Genomic DNA, 21,571 nt, shown 5'->3' on the forward strand with positions numbered 1-21,571 from the left:
CCGGACATGTACTGGCTTAAGCAGTGGGACACATCTTTCACTGCAGGATCTGAGTCCATGGTGGCGTAGTGTGTTACTTATGGTAGGCCTTGTTACATTGGTCCCAGCTCTCTGCAGTTCATTCACTAGGTCCCCCCGCGTGGTTCTGGGATTTTTGCTCACCGTTCTTGTGATCATTCTGACCCCACGGGGTGGGATTTTGAGTGGAGCCCCAGATCGAGGGAGATTATCAGTGGTCTTGTATGTCTTCCATTTTCTAATTATTGCTCCCACTGTTGATTTCTTCACTCCAAGCTGGTTGGCTATTGCAGATTCAGTCTTCCCAGCCTGGTGCAGGGCTACAATTTTGTTTCTGGTGTCCTTTGACAGCTCTTTGGTCTTCACCATAGTGGAGTTTGGAGTCAGACTGTTTGAGGGTGTGCACAGGTGTCTTTTTATACTGATAACAAGTTTAAACAGGTGCCATTACTACAGGTAATGAGTGGAGGAAAGAGGAGACTCTTAAAGAAGAAGTTACAGGTCTGTGAGAGCCAGAAATCTTGATTGTTTGTTTCTGACCAAATACTTATTTTCCACCATAATATGCAAAAAAAATGATAAAAAAACAGACAATGTGATTTTCTGGATTTTTTTTTCTCAGTTTGTCTCCCATAGTTGAGGTCTACCTATGATGTAAATTACAGACTAGGGTTGAGCGAAACGGGTCGAACATTTTCAAAAGTCGCCGACTTTTGGCTAAGTCGGGGTTTCATGAAACCCGATCCGACCCCTGTGCGGGGTCGGCCATGCGGTACGCGACTTTCGCGCCAAAGTCGCGTTTCAATGACGCGAAAAGCGCCATTTCTCAGCCAATGAAGGTAAACGCAGAGTGTGGGCAGCGTGATGACATAGGTCCTGGTCCCCACCATCTTAGAGAAGGGCATTGCAGTGATTGGCTTGCTGTCTGCGACGTCACAGGGGCTATAAAGAGGCGTTCCCGCCGACCGCCATCTTACTGCTGCTGATCTGAGCTTAGGGAGAGGTTGCTGCCGCTTTGTCAGAAGCAGGGATAGCGTTAGGCAGGGTCCATTAACCACAAAACCGCTTGTGCTGCAGCGATTTGCACTGTCCAACACCACCCTCGGTGTGCAGGGACAGTGGAAGTTTTTTTTTTTTTTTTTTTCCCCTCAGCGCTGTAGCTCATTGGGCTGCCCTAGAAGGCTCCCTGATAGCTGCATTGCTGTGTGTACGCCGCTGTGCAAACCAACTGCTTTTTTCAAAGCACAAATCCTCTTGTTCCTTCCTTTCTGCACAGCTATCTTTTTTGTTTGTCCACACTTTTTATTTCATTTGTGCATCAGTCCACTCCTTATTGCTGCCTGCCATACCTGGCTGAGATTACTGCAGGCAGGGAGATAGTAGCTGCCTGCCATACCTGGCTGAGATTACTGCAGGCAGGGAGATAGTAATTGTAGGACATTCCCTGTTTTTTTTTTTTTTTTTTTTTTGGTGGGAGATTAAGATTGGCAATTTGGCATTTCTGCTAGAGTGCCATCCCTGTGTGTGCCATCTCTCTCACATAGTGGGCCATAGAAAGCCTTTTCATTTTTCTGTATTTTTTTTTGTGGGGTGTATAAATTCTCCCTGATAAAAATACAGTGGGAGATTAATATTGGCCTTTGGGCTTGTGTGCCAGTCCTGAGTGTGCCATCTCTCTCACAAATAGTGGGCCATAGAAAGCCTATTTATTTTTTTTTTTGGTTTTATAAATTCTCCCTGAAAAAAAGGGAGATTAATATTGGCCTCTGGGCTTGTGTGCCAGTCCTGAGCGTGCCATCTGTGCCAGCCCTGAGCGTGCCATCTCTCTCACAAATAGTGGGCCATAGAAAGCCTATTTAATTTTTTTTTTTGTTTTATCAATTTTCCCTGAAAAAAGGGAGATTAATATTGGCCTCTGGGCTTGTGTGCCAGTTGTGAGCGTGCCATCTGTGCCAGTCCTGAGCGTGCCATCTCTCTCACAAATAGTGGGCCATAGAAAGCCTATTTAAATATTTTTTTGGTTTTATAAATTCTCCCAGAAAAAAAGGGAGATTAATATTGGCCTCTGGGCTTGTGTGCCAGTCCTGAGCGTGCCATCTGTGCCAGCCAGCCCTGAGCGTGCCATCTCTCTCACAAAAAGTGGGCCATAGAAAGCCTATTTAATTTTTTTTTTTTTGTTTTATCAATTTTCCCTGAAAAAAGGGAGATTAATATTGGCCTCTGGGCTTGTGTGCCAGTTGTGAGCGTGCCATCTGTGCCAGTCCTGAGCGTGCCATCTCTCTCACAAATAGTGGGCCATAGAAAGCCTATTTAAATATTTTTTTGGTTTTATAAATTCTCCCAGAAAAAAAGGGAGATTAATATTGGCCTCTGGGCTTGTGTGCCAGTCCTGAGCGTGCCATCTGTGCCAGCCAGCCCTGAGCGTGCCATCTCTCTCACAAATAGTGGGCCATAGAAAGCCTATTTAATTTTTTTTTTGTTTTATCAATTTTCCCTGAAAAAAGGGAGATTAATATTGGCCTCTGGGCTTGTGTGCCAGTTGTGAGCGTGCCATCTGTGCCAGTCCTGAGCGTGCCATCTCTCTCACAAATAGTGGGCCATAGAAAGCCTATTTAAATATTTTTTTGGTTTTATAAATTCTCCCAGAAAAAAAGGGAGATTAATATTGGCCTCTGGGCTTCTGTGCCAGTCCTGAGCGTGCCATCTGTGCCAGTCCTGAGCGTCCCATCTCTCTCACAAATAGTGGGCCATAGAAAGCCTATTTTATTTTTTTTTTGGGTTTTAGAAATTCTCCCTGAAAAAAGGGAGATTAATATTGGCCTCTGGGCTTGTGTGCCAGTTGTGAGCGTGCCATCTGTGCCAGTCCTGAGCGTGCCATCTCTCTCACAAATAGTGGGCCATAGAAAGCCTATTTAAATATTTTTTTGGTTTTATAAATTCTCCCAGAAAAAAAGGGAGATTAATATTGGCCTCTGGGCTTCTGTGCCAGTCCTGAGCGTGCCATCTGTGCCAGTCCTGAGCGTCCCATCTCTCTCACAAATAGTGGGCCATAGAAAGCCTATTTTATTTTTTTTTTGGGTTTCAGAAATTCTCCCTGGAAAAAAAAAGGGAGATTAATATTGCCCTTTGGGCTTGTGTGCCAGTACTAAGCGTTCCATCTCTCTCTCTCTCTCAGTCAGTGGGCCATAGAACGCATATTTTTGGTTTTATTTGTTTTCTAAATTCTCCCTGAAAAAATCATTTTATTTTATTTGGTTTCTAAATTCTTCCTGATAAAATCATATTTTTTTTATTATTTTTATTTCTAAAGTCTCCCTGAAAAAAAAAAAAAAAAAACAACCAAAAAAACAGTGGGAGATTAATATTGGCCTTTCTGCTTGTGTGCCAGTCTTGACTCCTGGGTGTGCCATCTCTCTCTCTCTCTCTCTCTCTCTCTCTCTCTCTCCAATTGTGGTCCATAGAAAGCCTATATTTTTTTTCCTTGATTTGGGTTCTAAAATCTACCAGAGAAAATAACTACATCAATCATTGGTAGAAAAATATTGGCCTCTGGGTTTGTGTGCCACTCCTGACTCCTGTGTGCGTCATCTCTCAGTCAGTGGGCCATAGAACGCCTATTTTTGGTTTTATTTGTTTTCTAAATTCTCCCTGAAAAAATCATTTTATTTTATTTGGTTTCTAAATTCTTCCTGATAAAATCATATTTTTTTTATTATTTTTTTTTCTAAAGTCTCCCTGAAAAAAAAAAAAAAAACAGTGGGAGATTAATATTGGCCTTTCTGCTTGTGTGCCAGTCTTGACTCCTGGGTGCGTCATCTCTCAGTCAGTGGGCCATAGAACGCCTATTTTTGGTTTTATTTGTTTTATAAATTCTCCCTGAAAAAATCATTTTATTTTATTTGGTTTCTAAATTCTTCCTGATAAAATCATATTTTTTTTATTATTTTTTTTTCTAAAGTCTCCCTGAAAAAAAAAAAAAAAAAACAACCAAAAAAAACAGTGGGAGATTAATATTGGCCTTTCTGCTTGTGTGCCAGTCTTGACTCCTGGGTGCGTCATCTCTCAGTCAGTGGGCCATAGAACGCCTATTTTTGGTTTTATTTGTTTTATAAATTCTCCCTGAAAAAATCATTTTATTTTATTTGGTTTCTAAATTCTTCCTGATAAAATCATATTTTTTTTATTATTTTTTTTTCTAAAGTCTCCCTGAAAAAAAAAAAAAAAAAAACAACCAAAAAAAACAGTGGGAGATTAATATTGGCCTTTCTGCTTGTGTGCCAGTCTTGACTCCTGGGTGTGCCATCTCTCTCTCTCTCTCTCTCTCTCTCTCTCTCTCTTTCTCTCTCTCTCCAATTGTGGTCCATAGAAAGCCTATATTTTTTTTCCTTGATTTGGGTTCTAAAATCTACCAGAGAAAATAACTACATCAATCATTGGTAGAAAAATATTGGCCTCTGGGTTTGTGTGCCACTCCTGACTCCTGTGTGCGTCATCTCTCAGTCAGTGGGCCATAGAACGCCTATTTTTGGTTTTATTTGTTTTATAAATTCTCCCTGAAAAAATCATTTTATTTTATTTGGTTTCTAAATTCTTCCTGATAAAATCATATTTTTTTTATTATTTTTTTTTCTAAAGTCTCCCTGAAAAAAAAAAAAAAAAAAAAAAAACAGTGGGAGATTAATATTGGCCTTTCTGCTTGTGTGCCAGTCTTGACTCCTGGGTGTGCCATCTCTCTCTCTCTCTCTCTCCAATTGTGGTCCATAGAAAGCCTACATTTTTTTTCCTTGATTTGGGTTCCAAAATCTACCAGAGAAAATAACTCCATCAATCATTGGTAGAAAAATATTGGCCTCTGGGCTTGTGTGCCACTCCTGATTCCTGTGTGCGTCATCTCTCACTCAGTGGCCCATAGAAAGCATATAGTTTGTTACATTTGTTTTCTAAATTCTCCCTGCAAAAATCTATTTTTTTTTTTTTGGGGGGTTTCTAAAGTGTTCCTGAAAAAAATAAAAATAAAAAAAAAATAATAGTGTGACATTAATATTAACATTTGTGCTTCAGTGACAGTCCTGCGTGTGGGGCATCTCTCTAATTTGCAGCCACCAAAAAAAGAGTGTGTAACATTGGGCCTGATTTTCGCTGTGGTCTCACCAACCTGTAAAGGGGTAGCTAAATCATACTGAAGTTATAGCTCACCGTGTAAGTTGTGTGACTGCAACAAATAACGTTAGTTTGGTTACGTTTTTAAAACAATGAGGAAGTCTAGTGGAAGAGGTCGTGGCCGGGGGCGTTCATTGTCAGCTGGTAATGAGGGTAGTGGTAGTGGTGGAGCATCAGGTGGTCGTGGGGGAAAAAATATTGCACCTAAGTCTGGAGCTGTGGTGCCAGGTTCGTCGTCCGGCTACACAAGGCCTCGAACGCTCCCTTTTCTGGGATTAGGAAAACCGCTTTTAAAGCCGGAGCAGCAAGAGCAAGTTTTGGCTTATCTTGCTGACTCAGCCTCTAGCTCTTTTGCCTCATCTCGTGAAACTGGTAAAAGTAAAAGCAGCGCGTCGTTAGTGGATGTTCACGGTCAGGGACAAGTCACTTCCTTGTCCTCTTCAGCAAAAACAACAACAGAGAAGAATGCAGCAGGCGACACAACGGGTTACTCCATGGAGCTCTTTACACATACCGTCCCTGGCTTAGAAAGTGAAGCAGTTAACAGTCCATGCCCATTACAAATTGAATCTGACATGGAGTGCACTGACGCACAGCCACAGCCAGACTACTATGCTGGTCCTTTGACTCAGACCACAACATTGCCCTCGCAGGGTGCTGATCAAGAATCAGACCCTGATGAGACTATGTTGCCCCATCACGAACGCTATACCACCGAACGACACGGTGACACAGACGAAGTTGCGCAGGAGGTACAAGAAGAGTTATTAGATGACCCAGTTCTTGACCCCGATTGGCAGCCATTGGGGGAACAGGGTGCAGGCGGCAGCAGTTCTGAAGCAGAGGAGGAGGAGGGGCCGCAGCAGGCATCAACATCGCCACAGGTTCCATCTGCCGGGCCCGTATCTTGCCCAAAACGCGTGGCAAAGCCAAAACCTGGTGGAGGACAGCGTGGCCATCCGGTTAAAGCTCAGTCTGCAATGCCTGAAAAGGTATCCGATGCTAGAAAGAGTGCAGTCTGGCATTTTTTTAAACAACATCCAATTGATCAGCGCAAAGTCATCTGTCAAAAATGTTCTACTTCCTTAAGCAGAGGTCAGAATCTGAAAAGTCTCAATACTAGTTGCATGCATAGACATTTAACCACCATGCATTTGAAAGCTTGGACTAACTACCAAACGTCCCTTAAGGTTGTTGCACCCTCGGCCAATGAAGCTAGTCATCAACGCAACATCCCTTCCGGCAGTGTAGGACCACCATTTAGCGCACCACCTGCTGTATCTGTGCAGGTATCTTTGCCAGGCCAAAGCAGTCAGGGTCAGGGAATCACCAGTTTCGTAGTAGGAAACACTGCATCTAGGGCACCGGCGGCAACAATACCATCTCCCACCGTCTCTCAGTCTGCCATGTCCACCGGCACCCCCGCTAGTTCCACGATCTCCAGCTCTCCAGTCCAGCTCACCCTACATGAGACTATGGTTAGAAAAAGGAAATACTTAGCCTCGCATCCGCGTACACAGGGTTTGAACGCCCACATAGCTAGACTAATCTCGTTAGAGATGATGCCCTACCGGTTAGTTGAAAGCGAAGCTTTCAAAGACCTGATGGACTACGCTGTACCACGCTACGAGCTACCCAGTCGACACTTTTTTTCCAGAAAAGCCATCCCAGCCCTCCACCAGCATGTTAAAGAGCGCATCGTCCATGCACTCAGGCAATCTGTGAGCACAAAGGTGCACCTGACAACAGATGCATGGACCAGTAGGCATGGCCAGGGACGTTACGTGTCCATCACGGCACACTGGGTAAATGTGGTGGATTCAGGGTCCACAGGGGACAGCAAGTTTGGGACAGTTCTGCCTAGCCCACGGTCTAGTAAACAGTTGTCTGTAGCCGTTCGCACCCCCTCCTCCTCCTCCTCCTCGTCCTCCTGCAGAAGCAAGAGCTCGTCCACAGACCGCAGTCGCACAAACACTCCATCCGCACCTGCCACTGTTGCACACCAGGTCTCCCATTATGGGGCAGCTACTGGCATACGTCAGCAGGCTGTATTGGCTATGAAGTGTTTGGGCGACAATAGACACACCGCGGAAGTTCTGTCCGAGTTCTTGCAGCAAGAAACGCAGTCGTGGCTGGGCACTGTAGATCTTGAGGCAGGCAAGGTAGTGAGTGATAACGGAAGGAATTTCATGGCTGCCATCTCCCTTTCCCAACTGAAACACATTCCTTGCCTGGCTCACACCTTAAACCTGGTGGTGCAGTGCTTCCTGAAAAGTTATCCGGGGTTATCCGACCTGCTCCTCAAAGTGCGTGGACTTTGCGCACATATCCGCCGTTCGCCTGTACACTCCAGCCGTATGCAGACCTATCAGCGTTCTTTGAACCTTCCCCAGCATCGCCTAATCATAGACGTTGCAACAAGGTGGAACTCAACACTGCACATGCTTCAGAGACTGTGCGAACAGAGGCGGGCTGTTATGTTTTTGTGGGAGGATACACATACACGGGCAGGCAGTAGGATGGCAGACATGGAGTTGTCAGGTGTGCAGTGGTCGAAGATTCAAGACATGTGTCAAGTCCTTCAGTGTTTTGAGGAATGCACACGGCTGGTTAGTGCAGACAACGCCATAATAAGCATGAGCATCCCCCTAATGCGTCTGCTGATGCAAAGTTTGACGCACATAAAGGATCAGGCGTCTGCACCAGAGGAAGAGGAAAGCCTTGATGACAGTCAGCGATTGTCTGGTCAGGGCAGTGTACATGACGAGGTACCGGGCGAAGAGGAGGTGGAGGATGAGGAGGATGATGGGGATGAGTATATTTTTAATGAGGAAGCTTTCCCGGGGGCACGGGAAATTGGTGGCGTGGCAAGGCCGGGTTCTGGTTTTTTGAGGGACACAAGTGACGTAGATTTGCCTGCAACTGCCCCTCAACCAAGCACAACCGCAGATTTGACAACGGGAACTTTGGCCCACATGGCGGATTATGCCTTGCGTATCCTCAAAAGGGACACACGCATTACAAAAATGATGAACGATGACGATTACTGGTTGGCCTGCCTCCTTGATCCTCGCTATAAAGGCAAATTGCAAAATATTATGCCACATGAGAACTTGGAACTAATATTAGCAACAAAACAATCAACTCTTGTTGACCGTTTGCTTCTGGCATTCCCTGCACACAGCGCCCGTGATCGTTCTCACACGAGCTCCAGGGGCCAGCAGACCAGAGGTGTTAGAGGGGCAGAAATCAGAAGTGGCGTTGGACAGAGGGGTTTTCTGACCAGGTTGTGGAGTGATTTTTCTATGACCGCAGACAGGACAGGTACTGCAGCATCAATTCAAAGTGACAGGAGACAACATTTGTCCAGTATGGTTACAAACTATTTTTCATCCCTTATCGACGTTCTCCCTCAACCGTCATTCCCATTTGATTACTGGGCATCCAAATTAGACACCTGGCCAGAATTGGCAGAATATGCATTGCAGGAGCTTGCTTGCCCGGCAGCTAGTGTCCTATCAGAAAGAGTATTCAGTGCTGCAGGTTCAATACTAACAGAAAAAAGGACTCGTCTGGCTACCCAAAATGTAGATGATCTAACCTTCATTAAAATGAACCACAACTGGATTTCAAAATCTTTTGCCCCACCCTGCCCGGCTGACACCTAGCTTTCCTATGAAAAGGTCTTGCCTGTGGACTATTCTGAATGACTTTTCCAATCTCGTAATTTTCTTCACCTGATTGTCCAGCATACGACATGTTTCCACCTCACGAAATGGCCAAACTCCCCACACGGGGCCGTGCTATCGCCACTTTGCGCTTGGACCCTTGAGAGTGCTGTTTGTCTGAAGAGGTGGGTGTGGCCGCTTTTGGTCGACGGCACTGCCACTGGGTCCCTCATAGTACAATAAAGTGTCTCTGGCGGTGGTGGTGCGCACCCAACGTCAGACACACCGTTGTAATATGAGGGGCCCTGTGCCTGTACCGCCGGCCACAAGACAGTTCCCCCCCCCAGCTCAAACAGTGCTCTACCACTAGCAAAATTATCTCTCACAGCTTCACCAATGTGTAGTCTAGCCGCTGACATCCTTCAATGCCTGGCACTGACAATACCATTGTTTTGACATTTTTGTTATGTTAGGCCTTCGAAGCCTGTCTGCGGTCCCTTCTTTCTACAACTACTACACTGACCAGGCCACTGCTGGCCGTGTTACCCTGGAACCAATTTAAAAGTGCCTACAGTCAGCCCAATTTTGTTATGTTAGGCCTTCGAAGACTGTCTGCCGTCACTCCTTCCACTAGACTTCCACTGACCATACACTGCTGCCCATGTACCCCTGGAACCAATTTAAAGTGCCTACAGCCAGCCCAATTTTGTTATGTTAGGCCTTCGAAGCCTGTCTGCGGTCACTCCTTCCACTAGACTTCCACTGACCAGACCACTGCTGCCCGTGTACCCCTGGAACCAATTTAAAAGTGCCTACAGCCAGCCCAAGTTTGTTATGTTAGGCCTTGGAAGCCTGTCTGCGGTCACTCCTTCCACTAGACTTCCACTGACCAGACCACTGCTGCCCGTGTACCCCTGGAACCAATTTAAAAGTGCCTACAGCCAGCCCAAGTTTGTTATGTTAGGCCTTGGAAGCCTGTCTGCGGTCACTCCTTCCACTAGACTTCCACTGACCAGACCACTGCTGCCCGTGTACCCCTGGAACCAATTTAAAAGTGCCTACAGCCAGCCCAAGTTTGTTATGTTAGGCCTTGGAAGCCTGTCTGCGGTCACTCCTTCCACTAGACTTCCACTGACCAGACCACTGCTGCCCGTGTACCCCTGGAACCAATTTAAAAGTGCCTACAGCCAGCCCAAGTTTGTTATGTTAGGCCTTGGAAGCCTGTCTGCGGTCACTCCTTCCACTAGACTTCCACTGACCAGACCACTGCTGCCCGTGTACCCCTGGAACCAATTTAAAAGTGCCTACAGCCAGCCCAAGTTTGTTATGTTAGGCCTTCTAAGCCTGTCTGCGGTCCATTCTTTCAACTACTACTACACTGACCAGGTCACTGCTGCCCGTGTACCCCTGGAACCAATTTAAAATTGCCTACAGCCAGCCCAATTTTTTTATTTTAGGCCTTCGATGCCTGTCTGCGGTCCATTCTTTCAACTACTACTACACTGACCAGGTCACTGCTGTCCGTGTACCCCTGGAACCAATTTAAAATTGCCTACAGCCATGTGTTATTATTTTAGGCCTTCGATGCCTGTCTGCGGTCACTCCTTCCACTAGGCCTCCACTGACCACACCACTGCTGTCCGTGTACCCCTGGAACCAATTTAAAATTGCCTACAGCCAGCCCAATTTTTTTATTTTAGGCCTTCGATGCCTGTCTGCGGTCCATTCTTTCAACTACTACTACACTGACCAGGTCACTGCTGTCCGTGTACCCCTGTAACCAATTTAAAATTGCCTACAGCCATGTGTTATTATTTTAGGCATTCGATGCCTGTCTGCGGTCCATTTTTTCAACTACTACTACACTGACCAGGTCACTGCTGCCCGTGTACCCCTGGAACCAATTTAAAATTGCCTACAGCCATGTGTTATTATTTTAGGCCTTCGATGCCTGTCTGCGGTCACTCCTTCCACTAGGCCTCCACTGACCACACCACTGCTGCCCGTGTACCCCTGGAACCAATTTAAAATTGCCTACAGCCAGCCCAATTTTTTTATTTTAGGCCTTCGATGCCTGTCTGCGGTCCATTCTTTCAACTACTACTACACTGACCAGGTCACTGCTGTCCGTGTACCCCTGGAACCAATTTAAAATTGCCTACAGCCATGTGTTATTATTTTAGGCCTTCGATGCCTGTCTGCGGTCACTCCTTCCACTAGGCCTCCACTGACCACACCACTGCTGTCCGTGTACCCCTGGAACCAATTTAAAATTGCCTACAGCCATGTGTTATTATTTTAGGCCTTCGATGCCTGTCTGCGGTCACTCCTTCCACTAGGCCTCCACTGACCACACCACTGCTGTCCGTGTACCCCTGGAACCAATTTAAAATTGCCTACAGCCAGCCCAATTTTTTTATTTTAGGCCTTCGATGCCTGTCTGCGGTCCATTCTTTCAACTACTACTACACTGACCAGGTCACTGCTGTCCGTGTACCCCTGGAACCAATTTAAAATTGCCTACAGCCATGTGTTATTATTTTAGGCCTTCGATGCCTGTCTGCGGTCACTCCTTCCACTAGGCCTCCACTGACCACACCACTGCTGTCCGTGTACCCCTGGAACCAATTTAAAATTGCCTACAGCCATGTGTTATTATTTTAGGCCTTCGATGCCTGTCTGCGGTCACTCCTTCCACTAGGCCTCCACTGACCACACCACTGCTGCCCGTGTACCCCTGGAACCAATTTAAAATTGCCTACAGCCAGCCCAATTTTTTTATTTTAGGCCTTCGATGCCTGTCTGCGGTCCATTCTTTCAACTACTACTACACTGACCAGGTCACTGCTGTCCGTGTACCCCTGGAACCAATTTAAAATTGCCTACAGCCATGTGTTATTATTTTAGGCCTTCGATGCCTGTCTGCGGTCACTCCTTCCACTAGGCCTCCACTGACCACACCACTGCTGTCCGTGTACCCCTGGAACCAATTTAAAATTGCCTACAGCCATGTGTTATTATTTTAGGCCTTCGATGCCTGTCTGCGGTCCATTCTTTCAACTACTACTACACTGACCAGGGCACTGCTGGCCGTGTACCCCTGGAACCAACATCAGAAAATATAAAAATAAGTATTTTGCTTATAAAAAAGAAAATACTGGTGAGATATCAAATGCAGACATTTTAACATTAAAAACAAACACACAACTCTAATCTGGTACAGTACTAAAAATGGCCACCAGCTACAATTACTTTCTCCTGCAAGTAGTTAACTGAAAGTTTTTTTAAATTGAAAACACACATATGGCATCCACCGAGTGTTGTCCTGTCGCGTCTTCTTTATATTATTGCCGAGAAGATGCAAAATAATGAAAATAATAAAATCATTAATTACCAAAATAATAGAGAAAGTCAACACCACATTGCAAATAAACATTCATTCCAAATAAAGAAGCAGGGCGAGGGTGAGTATATACCTAATAAGAATATAATCACCCTCGGACGCGCAATGCTTATTTCCAACAGCCTTCCTTCCTAAGAATCAGCCCTTCCGTCGTGTAGAGAGACGTTGTGTTACACTCCAAGGTGTTCCCCAGGTTGCCTTTCCTGAGCTTCGATCTTCCGGCTCTCGTTTAGTAGTTCTTGGAAACTACTCTGCATTAGGCCTTCAAATTGGGTATGGGGTGTAGAGAGATGGTGTGTTCCACTCCAAGGTGTTCCCCAGGTTGCCTTTCCTGAGCTTCGATCTTCCGGCTCTCGTTTAGTAGTTGTTGGAAACTACGCTGCATTAGGCCTTCAAATTGGGTATGGGGTGTAGCGAGAGGGTGTGTTACACTCCAAGGTGTTCCCCAGGTTGCCTTTCCTGAGCTTCGATCTTCCGGCTCTCGTTTAGTAGTTCTTGGAAACTACACTGCATTAGGCCTTCAAATTGGGTATGGGGTGTAGAGAGAGGGTGTGTTACACTCCAAGGTGTTCCCCAGGTTGCCTTTCCTGAGCTTCGATATTCCGGCTCTCGTTTGGTAGTTGTCGGAAACTACGCTGCATTAGGCCTACAAATTGGGTATGGGGCGTAGAGAGAGGGTGTGTTACACTCCAAGGTGTTCCCCAGGTTGCCTTTCCTGAGCTTCGATATTCCGGCTCTCGTTTAGTAGTTGTCGGAAACTACGCTGCATTAGGCCTACAAATTGGGTATGGGGTGTAGAGAGAGGGTGTGTTACACTCCAAGGTGTTCCCCAGGTTGCCTTTCCTGAGCTTCGATCTTCATGCTCTCGTTTAGTAGTTGTCGGAAACTACGCTGCATTAGGCCTACAAATTGGGTATGGGGTGTAGAGAGAGGGTTTGTTACACTCCAAGGTGTTCCCCAGGTTGCCTTTCCTGAGCTTCGATCTTCCGGCTCTCGTTTAGTAGTTGTTGGAAACTACGCTGCATTAGGCCTTCAAATTGGGTATGGGGTGTAGCGAGAGGGTGTGTTACACTCCAAGGTGTTCCCCAGGTTGCCTTTCCTGAGCTTCGATCTTCCGGCTCTCGTTTAGTAGTTCTTGGAAACTACACTGCATTAGGCCTTCAAATTGGGTATGGGGTGTAGAGAGAGGGTGTGTTACACTCTAAGGTGTTCCCCAGGTTTCCTTGCCATTGCTTCGGTCTTCCGACTCTCGTTTAGTAGTTGTAGAAAAGTACACTGCATTAGGCCATACAAAATGGGTATGGGGTGGAGAGAGATGGTGTGTTACACTCCAAGGTGTTCCCCAGGTTGCCTTTCCTGAGCTTCTATCTTCAGGCTCTCATTAAATTGTGGTTAAATGGAACAACTGCATTTGGCGTACTAGTTGGTTTGGGGCCTACTATCGGTGTCTGCCACTCCTTGCTGTTCTCCTCCACTGAACAAAGCTGTGCCGCCTGTTTACTACGGTTGCCAATTTTGAACTGCATTTCGACTACTTACTGATTTGGCCCTACTCTCTGTGTCAGCCTCTCATTCCAGTTGTCCTCCACTGCAATGCCCCCTGGTTATTCCTGTGTTACCAATTTTGAACTGCATTTAGCCCACTTTCTTCTTTGGGCCTATATCTGTGTTTCCACTTCATCGTGCCCATTGCCCAGCCAGTGATAGATGAGTCTGCTGGTACATTGACCCATAACGCAACATTCCCCGTGCACGCTACACAACAACATTGTGACCCTGCTGAAAGTCAGGTTGCTCTTCCCGCATACCATACCACCTTACACGGGGACAAAGAGGAAGGTGCAGATGAAAGTGCAGGTTCCTTCATCAGGTGGGGGGAGGAATACTAGTTGGCGACGTCACTGGCACAGGGCCTCTCATAGTACGCAAAAGTGTTGCTGCCGGTGGGAGGCGCCCCCGCCGTGCAAACACACCGCTGTACTTTGAGGGGCCCTGTGCCAGTGCCAATGCCAACGAGTGGGCCCCCCCTGCTTGCTCAGGTTCACAGCACTTGCAAAGTTGAAATACTTACCTCTCCCTGCTCCACTGCCGTGACGTGGTCCAGATTTCCTGGGCCCACTAATTACTTGAACCAGCCCTACCCCCCACAACTTTAGCCAAATGACCCCCAATTTCAAATGCCTTCCAATTATTATAAGGTAAATTACGCTTGACAAGCTTCATTAAGAAGAATGGATGGTTTTGACATTAAAATGGCCACTCTAGGTGTTTTCCTGGCCCCCACTCACTGCCGACTATGCTGCCCCATTGACTTGCATTGGGTTTCGTGTTTCGGTCGATCCCGACTTTACGTCATAATCGGCCGATTTCACTCGACCCGACTTTGGACATAGTCGGGTTTCGCAAAACCCGGCTCGACTCTAAAAAGGTCAAGGTCGCTCAACTCTATTACAGACGCCTCTCAACTTTTTAAGTGGTGGAACTTGCACTATTGCTGACTGACTAAATACTTTTTTGCCCCACCGTATATATATATACATATATAAATACTGCTTAAACAATAAAGGGAACACTTAAACAACAGAATTTAACTCCAAGTAAATCAAACTTCTGTGAAATTAAACTGTCCACTTAGGAAGCAACACTGTTTGACAATCAATTTCACATGCTGTTGTGCAAATGGAATATGCAACAGATGGAAATTATTGGCAATTATCAAGACACACTCAATAAAGGATGATTCTGCAGGTGGGGACTACAGACCACATCTCATTACCAATGCTTACTAGCTGATGTTTTGGTCACTTTTGAATGTTGGTTGTGCTTTCACACTTGTGGTAGCATGAGAACTACTCTTCAACCCACCCAAGTGGCTCAGGTAGTGCAGCACATCCAGGATGGCACATCAATGTGAGCTGTGGCAAGGTTTGCTGTGTCTGTCAGCATAGTGTCCAGAGGCTGGAGAAGCTACCAGGAGACAGGCCAGTACACCAGAAGACATGGAGGGGGACGTAGAAGGGCAACAACCCTGCAGCAGGATCGCTACCTCAGCCTTTATGCAAGGAGGAACAGGACAAGCACTGCCAGAGCCCTGCAAAATGACCTCCAGAAGGCCACAAATGTGCATGTGTCTGCTCAAACGGTTAGAAGCCGACTCCATGAGGATGGTCTAAGTGCCTGACATCTACTGATGGGAGTTGTGCTCACAGCCCAACACCATGTAGGATGATTGGCAATTGCCACAGAACACCAGGATTGGCAAATTTGCCACTGGCACCCTGTGCTCTTCACAGATGAAAGCACGCTCACACTGTGCACGTGACAGATGTGACAGAGTCTGGAGATGCTGTGGAGAGTGATCTGCTGCCTGCAACATCCTTCAGCATGACTGATTTGGCATTGGGTCAGTAATGGTGTGGTGGCATTTCTTTGTAGGGCTGCACAGCATTCCATGTGCTCACCAGAGGTAGCCTGACTGTCATTAGGTACCGAGATGAGATCCTCAGACCCCTTGTGAGACCATATGCTGGTGTTGTTGGCCCTGTGTTCCTCCTAATGCAGGAAAATACCAAACCTAATGTGGCTGGAGTGTGTCAGCAGTTCCTTCAAGATGAAGGCATTGAAGCTATGGACTGGCCGCCCGTTCCCCAGACCTGAATCGAAATGAACACATCTGAGACATCATGTCTCACACCATCCACTAACGTCACGTTGCACCACAGACTGTCCAGGAGTTGGCGGATGCTTTAGTCCAGGTCTGGGAGGAGATCCCTCAGCAGACCATATGCCGCCTTATCAGGAGCATGCCCAGGCATTGCAGGGAGGTCATACAGGCACATGGAGGCAACACACACACGACTGAACATCATTTCTTTGTCTTGAGGCATTTCCACTGAAGTTGGATTAGCCTGTAATTTGATTTTCTACTTTGATTTTGACTATCATTCCATATCCAGACCTCCATGGAGTATTAGTTTTGATTTACATTGATCATTTTTATGTTTTATTGTTCTCAACACATTCCGCTATGTAATGACTAAAGATTTGCAAATGAAATATTTCATTCAGTGATATCTATATCTATATATATATATATATATATATATATAGATATAGATATCACTGAATGAAATATTCAGCTACTATATATATATATATATATATATATATATATATTTTGAGGAAGAGTGAAAGAAGAAGAGGTAACTTGTTCTTCTTTACAAAGGAATGTACAGTGGTTGGAAACTTCATGAATAAAATATTGTACTAATAACATGTTTTTCAGATGGCAAGCATTAAGTAAAATATTGTACAGGATTTCATTACAAAATGAATGGATTTAATTTTGTTTTACTATTTTGTAATAAAGGGAAACAAAAATGACTATTAAAACAGGCTACTGCTTTCCTTTATCTAGCATAAAGCTATAAGCAGGCACTGCAGTGGCACAGTATTTATGAAAGAGCATCACAGATGGTATCTGTTAAATTACCAAATTTAAACAGGGTTTTAAACACAGCACAAGTATTAAATGCATCTTACTCTGTGGGAATCTAGGCGGATTGTCATTGACATCAGTCAGTGTGATGTTCACCGTGGTGGTCCCAGATAATCCTCCCATCTGGCCACCCATATCTTTGGCCTGAATAACCACTTGGTAATGTTCCCTGTTCTCTCTATTCATATCTGGTAGAGCAGTTTTGATTATGCCTGCAGAAAAGGAAACAAAAATATAATTTTAAATGTTTTCCCATAGAATGTACTGTGGATGTTAAGGCAATGTCAGCAAATTCACATTTAATTACATCTTATGCAGGTTAGGCTAAAAACAAGCAGAAATAAAATGGCTTAAAAGATTATTGTTTACGAAGAACAACACAGATTGATTTATTGACAATATTAGAAATGTAAGACACTAATTTGCATGAATCATGCACTACTTTCTTAAAGAAGCACAACCATTAAAGTTTTCATCCTGTTAATATATTGCAATCATCATTATATTTAGTATATCACTGTGTACTTACAATTGCTCATTTTGCCTTTCTACCCAATTTTATCTGCTCTATGTAAATTGCGAAGTTTCTTGGATCTACAGAAATGATTCATCTCTTCAATTCCTGACCCAGCTTCTTACTCCTCTCCCCTGACAGACTTTTCCAGTAACTGATAAGTGATACAGAGAAAATGAACTTAGAAAGAATTAGCTAGTCAGTTTTAATCACATCATGTGGAAGACCTAATGCAAAAGAGAAGAGTTAACTGGATAGAAGGGAAAATGAGCACTTGTAAGTACACAGTGCTGTCTAATATGATGACTGCAATTCATTAGGAGGATACTCATTTTAATTGGCATATTCTTTAATGACAGCTAAATAAATCATGATTTAGCTATTCTGATTTTTACTTTTTCCTCTTTTTTTGTAATTTATGAATGTTATTTTTAGTTGACGCAGCTGTATTTTCCAACATTTATTTTCAGGAAGAATATCTTGTAGGTGTCTCAGAATTCATGTTTGAGTACAAAGAGATTAGAAATTTATAATTGTTGATTTTCATTATGATTAGGTATGAGAGAACCCATTTTGTGCAAATTGAGTTGGTGCAAATTGGCACAAATTTTAAGAAATCGGCCAAGTTTACAAATCCAAAAAGTTAGCAATTCAAGTAGGACATAAAAGCTAATGTAGCCACTGCAATCTGACAGTATAAGACAGAAAGGATAATAACATTTAACCTTGAAATCAGTCCCAAGGTCATCTACGCAATGCATTAGAGTTATTCCATTCATACAGCACAGTAAAGATTAGAGATCACGCTGATATCTCATAGCCAGTATAAAAGAAAATACAGAAAGTGATCATGCAGTTTTGTGGTGAAGGTGGATAGGAAAAGGGATCTGAGAGTTTGCTCAGTCCAAGAAACATAGTACACAAAATACACAGAGAGAAGGAGGATAGAAAGGAACCTCTCTCTGACAGTGTGACACTGTGTTCATCATAGGAGACCTTTTTCTTCTACTTTTCACTTTTTTCAATAATGAAATTAGCTGTCATGTGCCGGAAAACAAGCGGGTTCAGCTCTACAGCCTGAGTGGTGCAAAAAGTCATGGAAAGCCAGTACACTAGCTGAAACATATTAATAATTATAGAACAATCCTGCTACTTAGTGAAAAATAATGTCAGATGCTTCAGCTGATGGCTTTAGTTGTGAGGGTATCTCTCAGCTACATGTATTTATAAAACTGGAGATGTCATAGAAAAAGTTAAGATGAACCCCATCTCTGTTTTCCAGTAGGAATAAAAACTGGCATCCTAAGTCTCTAAGGTGTAGAATTGCATAATGAACCTTGGGAATCAAGAAATTGCTTATAGCTGGGAAATAGCAAGCCTAACTAAAATGCAGGAGGCTGAAGCCTCAAATTTCTTTTTAAGCAAAGAACCCCTGCAATGCCAAAGAGGATGTTTAGTGTGAGTAAGAAGGAGATTTATAGATGGGACAGGTAATTAAGACAGGATACCTATTGTGGCATCCAGGATGAACTACTGCTATTCCAGGAAGAAGAGCTGCTATAGTGAAAAAACTTCTTCCAGACTTGGAGTCTCCGATGGAAAGTTATGATTATCGGGATTTATATAGATAAGAAAGTGATGAGACATACATTTTCAGATTTAAGACTAATCAAAAAATAATACACATTTTTTTTTCATAACTGGTGCACCTGTCTATAAGCACCAAGTTAATAGTGGCAAGGTAGCTGACATCAGCGATGTTATGTTTACTATCCATGGAAAGATAAAATCCTTGTAAAAAAAAAATATGGTAATGATTTTGAACTTCTGCAACCATCTGGAGTGAAGATATTGTTAATGTTGTGTGATGCAGTGACCCCTGTAACAGGTAGGGGGTGCTGCATGGTCTCCCCAGTATGCACACAGAGGTGTATTGAGGCCGTGAGAGTGCATGGCAGTTGCATGCATGGATGTGATTATGTGACAAAGTCCGGCATTGTGGTGAATGGCCGATATATGTGTCACAGAGGAGGAGACTCTGCGCTGCCAGCCTGAAGCGATGTGGTGTTCTGGGACCTGTAGTCCTATAGTTATAGTGTTGTATAATAAGTCATGGGAGGTTTGGCAGGGCTAGTTATATGAGATGGGTGGGACAAACTAGCCACACATCCACACACCCACCCAGGGGAGTGGTTAAGGATATATAATGTGACCAGGGTGTGGGTCACATGGTCGCGTGTGGTTCCAGTGGAAGGTCCTGGAGAGCCTGTGTGTTGGGAGATCCTGGGAGTAGGACTGGATCCCTGAGTAGCACACTGAACCACCTGTATTGGATTTCCTGGGAGTAGAAGTCCTGAAAAGCACATGGTGGGGCTTTGGGCCTGGTGAGCCTGGTGTGTTGGATTTCCTGGGAGTATATATGAAGCCAGGAGGAACCTGATAAATCTAAAACATAACCTTTATTTATATCCTTTTAAAATAATTTCTTATGGATAAAACAGTGAAAAAAGTGCATATAGTGCTCAAAATAACCAGTGCTCAATAAAAAATGGTTTTATCTCACCACATCAGTCGTTTTTTCGGGAGCGTCCTCATGTACATTCAAGGGGAAGGGGAAAATAGACAATAGCTATGCTACCCAGTCGTGCCCCTGTACTGCTCCCGTCCTGACAAGGACAGTCCCCAAGTCAGGCTAAACTTTGTACCCACCACAACCAAGTTACTTCCCTACGCGTTTCCTCTCCCATAGGGGAGACTCATCAGGGGAACAGAAAAACGGGGGTATGCATATAATGCGATGTTCTATTTGGGGATATCGAGCCCCTGCATTGGCAGGTGGCTCCTATGTGTCCAGTGCACCTGGCTTCCAGTGTGGACTATGGTAAGGTGAGATGCATACCGGGACCGCACTCCCTAATATAGTCTCTCCCCCTCTCAATCTAATTACATGGCGTCTTACCTCACTTCCGGCCAGTTATTATGACCGCTTCACTTATTGAATACTCTTGGCGTTGTATTGCCATGTGGACACCTATCTGGGATCCGGATCGGTCTCCATTACTATTACGCATGCGGACTATACACCGCCATTGGGTCCGCCTTCACTTCCGGTTCATACTGCTTATTCTGTCTGCTACTGCGCAGTGCCGACCCTGTCCCGGCTCTGTCATCTGCCTGCATCTCCGTTACCATGACTACCCACGTCCTCACGATATGTAACGGTAGTGCGCATGCGGCCTTTTTACCTGTCCTTTGCCTGCGTCTCCGTTACCATGACTACCCACGTGCTCACGATATGTAATGGTAGTGCGCATGCGGCCTTTTTACCCGCTATTGCGCGCTATGCAGGCAGGCACATCAGGCACATTCATACTGCTTATTCTGTCCGCTACTGCGCAGTGCCGACCCTGTCCCGGCTCTGTCCTCTGCCTGCGTCTCCGTTACCATGACTACCCACGTCCTCATGATATGTAATGGTAGTGCGCATGCGGCCTTTTTACCTATCCTCTGCCTGCGTCTCCGTTACCATGACTACCCACGTCCTCACAATATGTAATGGTAGTGCGCATGCGGCCTTTTTACCCGCTATTGCGCGCTATGCAGGCAGGCACATCAGGTTCCTAGTACCTCTGCCTTTGTGCCAACCGGTGTAAGAACAGATGTATGTCCATACCCTAATATGATCACCCCGATCCCTATATTGGTACCGGACATTATCATAACGCTGGTTCATTTCTTAATAAAGGAACAAAAATAGCTGTGCCGGAATACGAATTATATTCTTAGATATAGCCATGAGAGGAGGAAGCTAGTCAAAGGGGAACCAATCCCTCTAAATAAATCCATAAATAATTAAAAAGTCATAAAGCCTGGTGTGTTGGATTTCCTGGGAGTAGTAGTCCTGAATAGCAGACTGAACAACCTGTGTTGGATTTCCTGGGAGTAGGAGTCCTGAAGAGCACAAGGTGGGGCTTTGGACTTGCTGGTGGCCTGGGGTGTTGGACGAGGTCCTGAATAGCACCTGGACAGGTCACATGTGTGGTTCATGTGGGGAAGCTACCGTCCTTCGGTGGGTCTGGACTGACTAATATATGCCGCCCAGGCAAAGTTGGTGATCCCTGTGAGGCAGCTTTCCCGGAGGAGTGGACTGACAAGGAGTCAGAAGGTGGAGAAGGAGCTCCCGTCAGGTACCTATACAGACTGTTGGTGCTTGTAATGTTCTATGAACTGTGTGGTCTCCCATGGTGACTGAACGGAGTGAGGTTCGGCGTGTTTAGAGACCGCGACCCAGTGTCATATGCGCTAAATGT

At 45.0% G+C, this 21,571-nt stretch overlaps 1 protein-coding gene across 1 annotated transcript in view; it reads right to left on the bottom strand.

The window, feature by feature from the left end:
• The window catches only part of LOC138642454 (cadherin-9-like), a 320,418-nt gene that overhangs the window by 97,459 nt on the left and 201,388 nt on the right, over nt 1–21,571 (bottom strand). The window contains exon 5 of the mRNA XM_069730609.1: nt 16,792–16,959. Within this exon, the coding sequence (XP_069586710.1) occupies nt 16,792–16,959 (168 nt within the window). The remainder of the gene's footprint in view (nt 1–16,791; nt 16,960–21,571) is intronic.

The sequence above is a fragment of the Ranitomeya imitator genome, chromosome 6 (assembly GCF_032444005.1).
Source record: "Ranitomeya imitator isolate aRanImi1 chromosome 6, aRanImi1.pri, whole genome shotgun sequence".
In the NCBI taxonomy this organism is placed as follows: Eukaryota; Metazoa; Chordata; class Amphibia; order Anura; family Dendrobatidae; genus Ranitomeya; species Ranitomeya imitator.